At 37.1% G+C, this 14,334-nt stretch overlaps 1 protein-coding gene across 1 annotated transcript in view; it reads left to right on the top strand.

The window, feature by feature from the left end:
- urb1 (URB1 ribosome biogenesis homolog) overlaps positions 1–14,334 on the top strand; it is a 323,342-nt gene that overhangs the window by 61,796 nt on the left and 247,212 nt on the right. Inside the window, exons 8-11 of the mRNA XM_039744916.1 lie at positions 3,416–3,546; positions 5,414–5,609; positions 6,994–7,131; positions 12,365–12,538. Coding sequence (XP_039600850.1) covers positions 3,416–3,546; positions 5,414–5,609; positions 6,994–7,131; positions 12,365–12,538 — 639 coding nt within the window. The remainder of the gene's footprint in view (positions 1–3,415; positions 3,547–5,413; positions 5,610–6,993; positions 7,132–12,364; positions 12,539–14,334) is intronic.

Genomic DNA, 14,334 nt, shown 5'->3' with positions numbered 1-14,334 from the left:
ATAAGCATGCAAGAATAATCTGAATTGAAACAGGCGCTTCGATCTGTGGGATGTGTCTAATTTTTGGAAAGAACCGAACCAGGTCTACTTCCCAGATACTAAAAGGTTGGCTGTTTTTTCTTCTAACAGTGTTTGTTACGAAGTACACATGCAAGTCAAGCTCTTCGCATATGAATGTAATAAAACAAACACTCGTTCCTTCCTTAAAAGCACCCACCTTCATGAATGTCTACAAATCGTTGTCACTTCATATGAACCTAACTTTAGTGCTCTTACAAAGTCAAGTAATTGCAATTTTAGTCATCAGAAAACAAATATAGTAAATGTGTACCATATACAGTATAAACAAGATAAAAGAGAAATAAAGAAAAATTAAAAGGATGAGAGTTAACTAATATTGGGAATATTTTATTAACATGAGGCCTGTGGATGTGTTCTATTTTCTTAAAAATAAAAAGTGATTGTAAATGTATAAATGTAATTATAACAAGTGTAACAAGATATAATACAGCTGTTTCTGAAAGTTTGTGAACCCTTTATAATTTTCTATATTTCTGCAAAAATATGACCAAAAACATCATCAGATTTTTACTCAAGTCCTAAAAGTAGATAAAGATAAACCAGTTAAACGAATGAGACAAAAATATTATACTTGGTCATTTTTTATTAAAAAAAATGATCAAATATTACATATTTTGTTGAGTGGCAAAAGTATGTGGTGTGACCCCCCCTTTGCAGCAATAACTGCAACTAAACGTTTCAGGTAACATTTGATTATTCCTGCACACCGGCTTGGAGGAATTTTAGCCCATTCCTCCGTACAGAACAGCTTCAACTCTGGGATGTTGGTGGGTTTCCTCACATTAACTGCTCGCTGCAGGTCCTTCCACAACATTTAGATTGGATTAAGGTCAGGACTTTGACTTGGCCATTCCAAAACATTAACTTTATTCTTCTTAAACCATTCATTGGTAGAACGACTTGTGTGCTTAGGATCGTCTTGCTGCATGACCCACCTTCAATTGAGATTCATTTCATGGACAGATGTCCCGACATTTTCCTTTAGAATTCTCTGATATAATTCAGAATTCATTGTTCCATCAATGAAGGCAAGCCGTCCTGGCCCAGATACAGCAAAACAGGCCCAAACCATGATACTACCGCCACCATGTTTCACAGATGGGATAAGGTTCTTATGCTGGAATGCAGTGCTTTCCTTTTTCCAAACGTAATGCTTTTCATTTAAACCAAAAAGTTCTATTTTGGTCTCATCCGTCCACAAAGCATTCTTCCAATAGCGTTCTGGTTTGTCCACGTGATCTTTAGCAAAGTGCAGACGAGCAGTAATGTTTTTTTTTGGAGAGCAGTGGCTTTCTCCTTGCAATCCTGCCATGCACGCCATTGTTGTTCAGTGTTCTCCTGATGGTGGACTGATGAACATGAACATTAGCCAATGTGAGAGAGGCTTTCAGTTGCTTAGAAGTTACCCTGGGGTCCTTTGTGACCTCGCCGACTATTACACGCCTTGCTCTTGGAGTGATCTTTGTTGGTCGACCACTCCTGGAGAGGGTAACAATGGTCTTGAATTTCCTCCATTTGTACACAATGTGTCTGACTGTGAATTGGTGGAGTCCAAACTCTTTAGAGATGGTTTTGTAACCTTTTCCAGCCTGATGAGCATCAACAACTCTTTTTCTGAGGTCCTCAGAAATCTCCTTTGTTCGTTCTATGATACACTTTCACAAGCACGTGTTGTGAAGAGCAGACTTTGATAGATCCCTGTTCTTTAAATAACACAGGGTGCCCACTCACACCTGATTGTCATCCCATTGATTGAAAACACCTGACTCGAATTTCACCTTCAAACTAACTGCTAATCCTAGAGGTTCACATACTTTTGCCACTCACAAAAATGTAATATTCAGTCATTTTACTCAATAAATAAATGACCAAGTATAATGTTTTTGTCTCATTTGTATAACAGTTTTTTCTTTATCTACTTTTAGGACTTGTGTGAAAATCTGATGATGTTTTAGGTCATATTTATACAGGAATATAGAAAATTCAAGGAAGATTATAATCCAGACATTGTTAAATGGCATTCTAAGGTAGATTTGTGAGATTTTTTTCTGGCTGTGTAATTCAAATTAATTTAAATAAAGATAATAATAAATATTCAATGTTAATGTCAGTAAACACCCTGTTTATAACACAGTGTTATACGTATTTAGTGGTGTTCTTGTCCTTGTTCACATGTGAATGCTGGCCTTCAAAAGAAACTAGTTAAAGAACCCTGTCAAGAAATATTGACTGTCCCGAGCCATTGATAACTTATATTTCAGTATCCCTGAAACATTGCTTTATTTAACATTTTTGAATTGGGAGCTCTCCCTATGCAGTGCTGATATGGACTAGAAAATTGAAATGTACACTGAGCCTTTTTCTTCTGTGCACCTGTAATAAGACAAGAAAATACAAACCTTGCTTTTTTTGTGGCTTTAGGCTTTTTTATGGACTGTACTTTAATTCTAAGAGATGGAGTGATAAGCAGGGTCCTCTTGGGGGGGAAAAATCGTCGTAAATGTCATGAGATATAGTGATGTATTTCTTGCTGATCTGTAATGATTGCAATCTAATGAAACTTTGAAGTCAATTAATAAATATAGGGTGGTCCAGATCTAATTTTGCAATTTTCATTAAGCTATAACAACGTGCAACGTAGGATATAGAAGGAATTTCGACCACCTGCAATGCATAGGAACACAATCTCCCATATCAATGAAATGTTTGACTGGAGTGGTAGCGCCAATCACCCAAAATTGTATTGTTTTCCTGCATTGCATTAAGATTTGCATAATTAGATCTGGACCACCCTGTATAATATTCTATAGAATCGACTTATTGCTATGTATGTGCATAAAGGTTTTATTACATAAATGTTCCAGCGAAAAACAATACTACTTGTATCTCCAAGAAACCATGGAGTATGTGTTTATATACATGTGCAAATAAACAAAGTACATGTAAATAATAATGGTAAACTCCCATGACCTCCTTAAATTTTAGAGCATAGAAGAAGAGAATCTGTATTATTCTACCTGATCAGACATAGCCTTGATAAACTGAGGGATCTGAATCCTCTGTAATTGGAACATGCCCTCTTGTTTCCTTTATACAGTATGTAGTATTTACACTATTGCTTTATCTTCTGTATGTATTGTGTTTCATAAAGCTAATTTGAGTTTAAAGGTTATGGAACCATTCCTAATGTTAGAATAGTACATTAGTACAATAGTCATCTATCTCTGTTATAAATGTAACTGAGCAAAACTACAACTGAAACTGTAAAATTCTGTTTGTCATTAACAATTAATACAATATTTAAAAACGCACCTGCTATTATGTTATTGGCTAGGCTATTGAGCTTACAGAAGAAGTTGCAAGAACTTTGGTGCGAGAGTTAACTCACAGCTTTCTCTTGGATATCTGTTGCTCACTGAAACATGGCATCAGTTTTTATGACCCAAGTTTTGGCACAACTGGAAGGTATGTTTATTTAATATTTCTTACATGTTAACATATATGCTGTTGGCTGAAGACATATGAGCTGTTTTTTGTTTAATTGCTCAATATGGTTTAAAAAAAAATCTGTCTTTGTGTCTGCGCAGCGTACTTCTGTTTTTGCAGTCTGATTTTAGTATGTTCAAAATCAGTTGTTTTTCATTTTTAATGCAGTGACTCTCAATTTACTAGTGTAAAATAAATCCTGAAATATTCCAAAAACAATACAATACTAAATGTCATGTCAGAAAATGTGAAATATGATAGGAATTCAAACGTAGATGCAGTTATTGGTTTCTCTAATTAGAGAAGCCTGCAATTTGGTTCTACTGATTAACTTAAAATAAACTGCTTAAAAAATTAAAGGAAAACTTTTTAATTTGAATATAGCATCAAGTCAGTGAAACTTCTGGGATATTTATCTGGACATTTAAGTAGCAGAGGAGGTTAATGAAATTAACAACAGGTGTACTAGAGGGGCGACAATTAGATGACCCCCAAAACATGAATGGTTTAACAGGTGGTGTCACTACTGGTAGCATGAGGCAATACCTGGACCCTACACTAGTTGCACAGGTAGTCCAAACTATCCATGGTGGCATATCAATATGTGCCATTGCCATAAGGTTCTCAAGGGCATGGAGGAGATTCCAGGAGACAGACAGTTACTCTGGGAGAGCTGAATAGGGCCATGGAAGGTCCTTAACCCATCAGGTGGACTGGTATGTGCTCCTTTGGGCAAGGCGGAACAGAATGAGCACTGCCAGAGCCCTATAAAATAACCTCCAGCAGGCCATTGGTGTGAATGTCTGTGACCAAACAGACTTCATGAGGGTGGCCCGAGGGCCTGACATCCTCTAATGCGCCCTGTGCTCACTGCCCGGCACCGTAGAACTCAATTGGCATTTTCCATAGAATAGCAGAATTGTCAGGTTTATCACTGGTTCCCTGTGCTTTTCACAGACGAAAGCAGGTTCACCCTGAGCTAGAGCTAGATGGTCTAGAGAAGCCGTGTAGAATGTTATGCTGCCATTAACATCGTTCAGCACGACCGGTTTGGTGGTGTCAGTGATGGTTTGGGGAGGCATACCCATGGAGGGATGCACAGACATCTATGGGCTAGACAACGGCAACTTGACTGCCACTAGGTATCTGGATGAAATCCTAGGACCCATTGTCAGACCCTGTGCTGGGGTGGTGGGTCCTGGGTTCCTCCTGGTGCACGACAGTGCGGCAAGAGTATTCAGGCAGTTCCTGGAGGATGAAGGAATTGATACCATTGACTGGCCCCCACACTCGCCTGACCTAAATCCAATAGAACACCTCTGGTTCATTATGTTTCAGTCCATCTGACGCTGCCAGGTTGCATCTCAGACTGTCCAGGAGCTCATTGATGCCCTGGTCCAGATCTGGGAAGAGATCCCCCCGGGCACCATCTATCATCTCATTGCCTTTCCCAAGATTTCTTCCATTTCTGTTCTTCTATGAATGTCTTTTTTTTATATTAATAAAAGGAGTTTTTTCTCTTGTCGTCTTAGGGAGTCAAGGTGGGGGAACCATCAAAAGACAGGGCCTGTTATAACCAATTATGGTATTTTGTGTGTAATTTGGGCTATACAAGCAATAATATTTTGTTGTTTCATTTTTTTTGTTTTGTAACCATAGCGCACATGATTCAGCTGTTTGTCAGAATGTTTACATTTTTTTCCTACTTTTATTTCTCCTGCTGTAATAAAAAACCATTTTTTAATGTTTTGAACTTTCATAAACCTATTTGTGTGACGGTTAATACATTTTTAGCAGGGTTTCTTCAGGTGCTGATTTGTTTTCTTTTTCTCCTTATTTTTTGTAGGTCTGGAAATATTGTTCTTTTGAGGTTTATTGTTGGACTAAGAACAGCAACACAAGATGAGTTGATAGGAGAAATTGTGGTGAATATTCTCAAAGTTTGTCCCGATTTGCTACAGAGATACTTCAAAGAAACCCAGTTCTCCTTTGTACCTCGGCAAACGTCTGCATGGCTTGACAACATGAAGCTTCTTCGTAAGGTAAAGCTGCATAAAGTGTTTTGCTTGAGGTACAGTAGATGGAGATAGTTTTTTGAATTGTGGATAAAATATGCATCTTAATCTGTTAAATCAGTATCATTTGAAATAATACATATTGTTGGAGTATTAAATTTAAATCTGTATAAAATCAAATACTTTATATTTGAATAAGACAAAACCTATCTAGGATCAAAATGTGTCCCTGAATTGGTTTGAACAGATTTGAAAATTCATGGTCAGGTGGATTGAGCAAATCTGATTGTAATACACATTTTGACTTCCTTAAAGTTTGCCAGACTTGAGCTATTTGTTTTGTGAATGTAGTTTGCAGCCTTCTCAATTGTAATTCAGATGATTTTTACTGATGAAAGTTGAAAAAAGAGCTTTTAAAATGAGTATTATTTGTCTAGAACCATCCCTCTCTTGCCTATTGCCTGATTAGCATTGCAGCCAACCCCGACTCTTCATATTTGCTATAAGTCCCCAGGGTGGCTCCATGTGTCTTTATCTGACTAAACTAGATTTGGAATATGCGAGTCGCCTGTCCATTATTTGCTTGTAGATTCTCCCAGTTCTGGCCCCAAGAATTTTCTGTAGGTCCTAGTGTCCCTCACATGGATGAAGTTTCTTAGATGTAATCAATACTATTGTGAGTGTCATGTATGGATTGTTCTTTGTCTTATTACATCTCTTAGACCAATGTGCCTTGGGTGACAAGTCAGGATGATACATCTCCAAATAATAACAGTTTAGCTCTAAGAATTACAGAGGCACAGAAACCCCACACTATGTCAAGATCATAGTCCTAGGAGGGGACCAGATATTGTATAAGGTTAAAATCATTTCTTATTAAGACATGTGAGTTATATAAACTTAAACATAAGACCAGGAATGAGAAGGAATGTCAAAAAGTAAGAGTATGCATTTCTTTTGTATGAAGGCAAACTTTGAAGCATCATCCAAGAAATCCTGTCTGGGAAGATTAATTACAGTATATAAGAAAAATAACATTTTATTTCTGTAGCACATTTTCATTTAAATGATGCAGCTCAAAGTGCTTTACAACATGTTAATGAAGTAGTTACATGCAAAGAAAAACAAATTAAATTTAGATAATAAAAATGAATACATAGAGCAACAAACAAAACTATATCAGGAGATTATGTAGCTATTTAGTTAAATATGTATTGTCTGTCAAAAATTAAATACAGCTTAACTTAAAGTGGAATGTTACAGTAATTATAAGTGGTCATTTAAAATGGAAACCTGCTTATGTACACTTAAAAATATAAAGAATTGCATAGTTTTTCCTGTCTTTGTTAATTACTTTAATATACGAAACTGTGCTTTTTAACTCTTACTAGTAATAAGATTTCTTTTTCAGATTTTTGAAGCACAACCAGAAATTTCAAAGTCGTTCAGTTCTTCAGAATTTATTCCACTGCCTCGTCTTTTACAAATGGTATTGGTGACCACAATGCCTTCAGTGTGCAGCAAAGCTATGTTTACCCAGGGACTTAATGTAAGATAATTTAATTTTAAAGATTAAAGAAATATAATACAACAATTGGGCTGCATGCAAAATGAAAACGGATCCACTGTAATAAAAGAATAAATAGTATATTTTTTTTCTGAGAATTTTCATAGATTTTTTTTCCCAATTCTATATAAGTAATGTATACATTGTGATGAGAACTAAAAGAAGAATTGGGTATAACTTTTTTTAACCAGTTAGTTTACTTTTATCTTAATTTACTTTAGTATTTGTTAAAGAATGTGCTTTCTAATAGGCAGGCTTTTTCAATGTTACTGAGAGTTATAACATCTGATTTACATTGGTGAAAAAGTGTATACTGTAGTTAAATTCAAATAAGCCAACACAAACTTAATGGTTAAGGGCCTATTTAAATGTTTAATAAATCTGCAACCCCACATCAGAAAAAATGGCATAGTATGGGAAATGCAAATCGAAAACTCAGTAATTCTTATATTTACTTGGACATTTATTTCATTGCAGACAGTATGAACCCACGATATTTAATGTTTTCTCTGGTCAACTTTATTTCATCTGTTAATATACATCCGTTCTTGCATTTCAGGCCTGCACCACAATCCAAAAAATCTTTGGCACAAGTTAAGATTTTAGATTATGTACTTTTCAGCTGTTTTATTCTCACCTCCCCTATAGTCCTTGGGATTGGCCTATTTGTTATTCCCTGGACTTTTCTAGTTCTATGTAGCTAGAAGACCAAAACTGTACACATTACTGTACTGTACATAATGTGTCGTGAATCTATACTAATAAAAGGCAAAGCCCTCACTGACTCACTCACTCACTGACTGACTCACTGACTCATCACTAATTCTCCAACTTCCCGTGTAGGTAGGAAATTTGGCAGGCTCATTCCTTACAGCTTACTTACAAAAGTTGGGCAGGTTTCATTTCGAAATTCTACGCGTAATGGTCATAACTGGAACCTATTTTTTCGTCCATATACTATAATAGACTTCTGCTCAATGCCCGTGGGAGGCGGAGTTAAAAGCTAATTAAAAGAGCTTGAGTTTACAATATTCATGTCCATGTCTATTATTTGATTCTGTAGCCCATTAAAACCCTTTTAAATTAAAATAAAACATTTGCGATTTGGGACAAATTTACGTTTGCGATTACATACGATTAATCAAGATTAATTATTACACAGCCTCTAATTTAATTGGATTAATTTTTTTAATCGAGTCCCACCCCTAATATATATACTGCTCAAAAGAATTAAAGGAACACTTTTTAATCAGAGTATAGCATAAAGTCAATGAAACTTATGGGATATTAATCTGGTCAGTTAAGTAGCAGAGGGGGTTGTTAATCAGTTTCAGCTGCTGTGGTGTTAATGAAATTAACAACAGATGCACTAGAGGGGCAACAATGAGATGACCCCCAAAACAGGAATGGTTTAACAGGTGGAGGCCACTGACATTTTTCCCTCCTCATCTTTTCTGACTGTTTCTTCACTAGTTTTGCATTTGGCTACAGTCAGTGTCACTACTGGTAGCATGAGGCGATACCTGGACCCTACAGAGGTTGCACAGGTAGTCCAACTTCTCCAGGATGGCACATCAATAAGTGTCATTGCCAGAAGGTTTGCTGTGTCTCCCTGCACAGTCTCAAGGGCATGGAGGAGATTCTAGGAGACAAGCAGTTAGTCTAGGACAGCTGGAGAGGGCCATAGAAGGTCCATAACCCATCAGCAGGACCAGTATCTGCTCCTTTGGGCAAGGAGGAACAGGATGAGCATTGCCAGAGCCCTACAAAATGACCTCCAGCAGGCCACTGGTGTGAATGTCTCTGACCAAACAACCAGAAAGACTTCATGAGGATGATCCAAGGGCCCCATGTCCTCTAATGGGCCCTGAGCTCACTGCCCAGCAGCATGCAGCTCGATTGGCATTCGCCATAGAATACCAGAATTGGCAGATGCACCACTGGTGCCTTGTGCTTTTTACAGATGAGAGCAGGTTCACCCTGAGCACATGACAGAAGTGAAAGGGTCTGGAGAAGCCATGGAGAACATTATGCTGCCTGTAACATCATTCAGCATGAGCCGTTTGGTGGTGGGTTAATGATTGTCTGGGGAGGCATATCCATGGAGGGTCACACAGACCGCTACAGGCTTGACAAAGGCACCTTGGCTGCCATTAGGTATCAGGATGAAATCCTTGGACCCATTGTCAGACCCTATGCTGGTACAGTGGCTCCTGGTGCACGACAATTCCTGGCCTCAAGTGGTGGGAGTATGCAGGCAGTTCCTGGATGATGAAGGAATTGATACCATTGACTGGCCACCACACTTTCCTGACCTAAATCCAATAGAACACCTCTGGGACATTATGTTTTGGTCCATCCAATGCCACCAGGTTGCACCTCAGACTGTCCAGGAGCTCAGTGATGCCCTGGTCCAGATCTGGGAGGAGATCCCCCACAACACCATCTGTCATCTCATTAGAAGCATGCACCGATGTTGTCAGGCATGTATACAAGAACACAGGGGCCATACAGTGCTGCGTACAATTTTGAGTTGCTGCAATTAAATTTTGGCAAAATGGTCTAGCCTGCCACATAATTTTTCACTCTGATTTTTGAAGTCTTTGAATTCAGGGCTCTGTAGGTTGATCATTTTCATTTCCATCAAACGATGTGGTATCCTTTCGTTCCTAACACATTACCCAGTCTATATCAGTATAGATATCCAGGAGGATTTCTTTTTCCCATTGAGATCTGATGTGTTTTCAAAGTGTTCCTTTAATTTTTTTGAGCAGTTTATATACATACACACATACACAATATATATATATATATATATATATATATATATATATATATATATATATATATATATATAATTGCAGTTATTGCTGCTAAGGGTGGCCCAAGCAGTTATTAGGTTCAGTAGGCAATTACTTTTTCACACAGGGCCATGTAGGTTTGGATTTTTTTTCTCCCTAAATAATAAAAGCCATCAATTAAAAACTGCATTTTGTGTTTACTTGTGTTATATTTGACTAATGGTTAAATGTGTTTGATGATCAGAAACATTTTATGTGACAAACATGCAAAAGAATAAGAAATCAGGAAGGGGGCAAATAGTTTTTCACACCACTGTACATATATATATATATATATATATATATATATGTGTGAAGCGCGGGTATTCTGCTAGTATATATATTAATGATGATGATGTGGCTCATCATCCAACTGAGAGGTTTCAGGGGGAGGTTGTGGTTCATCTTCCAACTGAAACAGAATTTGTTTTTTTTATTAAAGTTCTAAAATTTCATAAACATAACGTTTATGAAAGTAGTACCCAATGGAGAGTTAATATCCCTGTAGAAATCTCATTGATAAAATTGTTGTCCAATTTGGACTGTGATGGAGAGCAGGTTCTGAGCTTTCCTGATAAATTATCCATCCATCCATTATCCAACACACAATATCCCAGCTACAGGGTCACAGGGATCTGCCGGAGCCAATCCCAGCCAACACAGGGCGCAAGGCAGGAAAAAATCCCGGGCAGGGTGCCAGCCCACCACAATGTACACACCCACACTCCAAGCGCACACTAGGGACAATTTAGAATCGCCAATGCACCTAACCGGCATGTCTTTGGAATGTGAGAGGAAACCGGAGTGCCCGAAGAAAACCCACGCAGACACGGGGAGAACATGCAAACTCAATGCAGGGATGACCCAGGAAGCGAACCCAGATCTCCTAACTGCGAGGCAACAGCTCTACCCACTGTGCCACTGTGCCACCCGCTAATAAATTATAGTGTCCGGGAAATATTTAAACATTATAATGTGCAGATAATGCAGCAGTGAGGTTGTTTTTAGTGTTACTTAAAAACTGAAGGCATGGATGTTCACTCTATGCTTAAAGGCCAACGTTTGCATAATTTTTTTCCTGTTAATTTAGTTCTAGTCTAGATAACAGATATGTTGATTTTACAGTTAATTGCAGTTAATGTAAGGCAGAGGTAGAAGTAAGCTGGTGTATATGCAACTAGTGCATGCATGTACCTCTCCCAACATTTGACAGACTTGTACTGGGGTTCTGAATGACTGAAAGGAACATATACAAGTTGAAGTAACCTGTCTTGAGAAGACTTTGAAACAGTAAATCAGTAATTGTAGTTTCTTTGTTTGTCAATTTTAAGATAAAGAAGTTTGAAAATTCAGCAATGCTTTTCAGTGGGAGATTTTGAAATTTCAAAAATCTGCACAGCCTGCTCTAGTCATGACATCTCCGTTTTTTTTTTTTTTTACTTGCATTACATATTTTCATGATGAATAAGTGTGCCAAATTTCAACAAAATTTGTCTACTGGGAGCCAATTTCTTTTTGTTTCGAGGAATCGAATAGGTCTAAAATCTATGAGTAAAAATCAATATTAAATTGCAAATTATAAAACAATATCAAAGTGAGATTCAAACAGTAACTTATTTTATCTACACCGAAGTAGCCATTATACCCTGTTTCTGCACTTGTGTTTTTAAATCAGCCTAATTATAACCAATACTTCACCACTCTTTAAGCATATTTATGCAGAGAAGTGTGATTTTTCACTTAAGATCGAGAGAGAAAGTGTTTATTCAGGAGAAAAATGAGTAAAACGCTCCTTAGTCTTAGTAGTAACAGTACCGAGCAGGTTACAGGGTCCAAGTAAGGCACTGGTCAATGATGGCACAGTAAAAGTCACATTATTAATTTGCACATTCATATAATAGGTGCATTACCTTCAAATAAAACAATTAAACACCCTGTCATCTCCTTACACATTCTGGGGAGGATCCCCCTATTAAAGAAAAAGGAAAAACGCCATAAGCATGAATAAACTCTTAAGAAAAGAAAAAAAAAAGCTTTCTAATACTAGCACACACTAACCCCGTGCAATTTTTCGTTCAATAATTGCATTCACTAGCCCCAGCTGCGTTGTTCACATGAACTACGTATGTAAACCCAAATCTGCAATGCCTCGCTTGATGAATGCTAACTGTGACAATGAGGCATGCACTTGCAAATAATAAACAGTTTCTTTTTTACTTAATAAATGAAGTACTATTATTTACATTTCATAATGTTTTATCTACATGTACGGCTGTAGCATTAGTGTTTTATGAATGTGTATAGGCATACCTTTGGAACATTAACAGTTAAATTTTACTATTTTAATTAATGGCTGTAATTTTTTTTTCTTGCAGCTTGATGACAAAATAGTGAAGCACACAACCTTATCTTTTATTGCATTTTTGCTACGGAGAGCTGAGAAGAATATTGATTACTGCCTCAGTCAGGAGTTTTGTTCCAGCTCAGATCACTATTGCAAGCGTGTGATGGAGGATTTTGTGCAGAATTATCGAGAAGCTCTTTGTAAGGTTTGTGATGTGGGACTGATTTTGGGACTATTGCAAAAAAAACTAAGAAAGGATGTTACAAATTTTGTGTAGGTGAATTTCAAGGTTTGAATATGTGTGCCTTGAGAATGTACTGATACTCTGTAGGAGGCAGATTGCTTTCTACAATCTGTTATTGCTCGAATCCGCTCTGGTTACACTTAGACCTGTACTGGAAAAAGTTGTTTCAGCATCGTTAGCACATTTTCTTTGCACCCTATCTCCAAATAGTTATTTTGCATTTGTAAAGAAACACTTAATTGAATTATTCAAACATACACAAAAATAACTAAATGTTTCTTCCCAAAAAAACAGGTGTTTTTTTGATTAGTGGAAAAAATAATAAGAACACATACACCCATTTTTAAAATATTTTACTTTGTGACATAGTAACATTAAGCCTTGCTATTAAAAAGACTGTTTTTCGGAGAAGCTAAATAATGTTTAATCGTCACTTAACTGTTGTCAAACATTAAGTTGCAGACAAAAATTTGAAAAACTTAAGACTCAGATAGGACATATATCTGCAGTGAGTCAGAAAAAATGTATAGACTAGATATGTTCAGTTTAAATTAGGCCTGGGAAGGTTAACATGTTAATTTCTGCGATTAATATGGCCTGCTTAATGCGTTAAAAATATTGTTGCATCCAAGCAGTAAGGCATTGCTTTGGTCAGGGCAGCATTTTCATGTTTGTGGTTGTTTTTTTTTTTTGTTTTTTTTTTAATTATGAAACAATAATACAAATAAGTTACGTATGTACCTAAAGAATTACATACACATCCAGTACCATATTTATATACTATCTTCAAATCAAATTAATTTAAAGGTGTAACATTTTGTATTATTCGATTCAAAGCAATACATTTTCTTGATTTTTATATATTGACATGGGTAGGGAGGAGTATTTTTGACAGTTCTAGTGCAATGCTAGAGAAAAGTTGTAAAGGTAAAATTTACTTTTTTTTTTTTTTTCGTTTTCATGTTTCTGTAAGAAGATCAAATTAATGTCCTATTACATAAGTGCTAAATAAGTTATCTTTGAGTAGCATTAAAACCAAACTAAGTCTTTAGTACCCATTAAACTTGCCAGTCTCCCAGCCAGCTTACACTCCTGACTGCCCTAATATAATGACAAAATTCTATGAAATAGAAGTGTCATGATTATCATGATTAGTGAGATAGCAGCTATGGAGAACTTTTTAGTGTGCCAAGAAAGAAGGTGTAGGTAGAGTAGTGTTTTCCAATCGTTTTTCTTTGGTGGCACACTAATCTTAACTTGGTGGCACACTATTCTTAACCCAAATAATCCCAAAACACACCACGATTCTACCAACCACAAAAGCATTAAGGTTATACATTTGCTAAATTGTCCAATGGTGCAGGACAGGGGAGTGTCAAAAAACGGCTCAAAGTTTGCTGTTCGCAGACACAGTACTTATTGAACATTTTGGACACAAATTCCAACTTCTTCTTCCCTTTGCCCACTCATACAGTTGGTCCTCTCTCTGCCTCACCTTACTGACCCGGGGTCAAAGGCAGCTCATATGCCCACAGTCCCTCAGCTTTGCAAGAGTCGCTGGTGAACATGCATACTGGTAAATGGAGCACTGACATGTCTACTGACTGCTAAGGTGCTCTATAAGTGCTGCGTCTGCAAAACGGTGATCACAAAGTTTCTTTTATGTCGACTTCTTCAAGTAGTCCCATCCTCCTCAGATAGATCTTAACGACCTGAAACGAATGTCTCTCTGAAGGTCAGGACCCAGGGGCACTACA

The sequence above is a fragment of the Polypterus senegalus genome, chromosome 2, assembly GCF_016835505.1.
Source record: "Polypterus senegalus isolate Bchr_013 chromosome 2, ASM1683550v1, whole genome shotgun sequence".
NCBI lineage: Eukaryota > Metazoa > Chordata > Cladistia > Polypteriformes > Polypteridae > Polypterus > Polypterus senegalus.
This window is presented reverse-complemented; position numbering and strand designations above follow the sequence as displayed.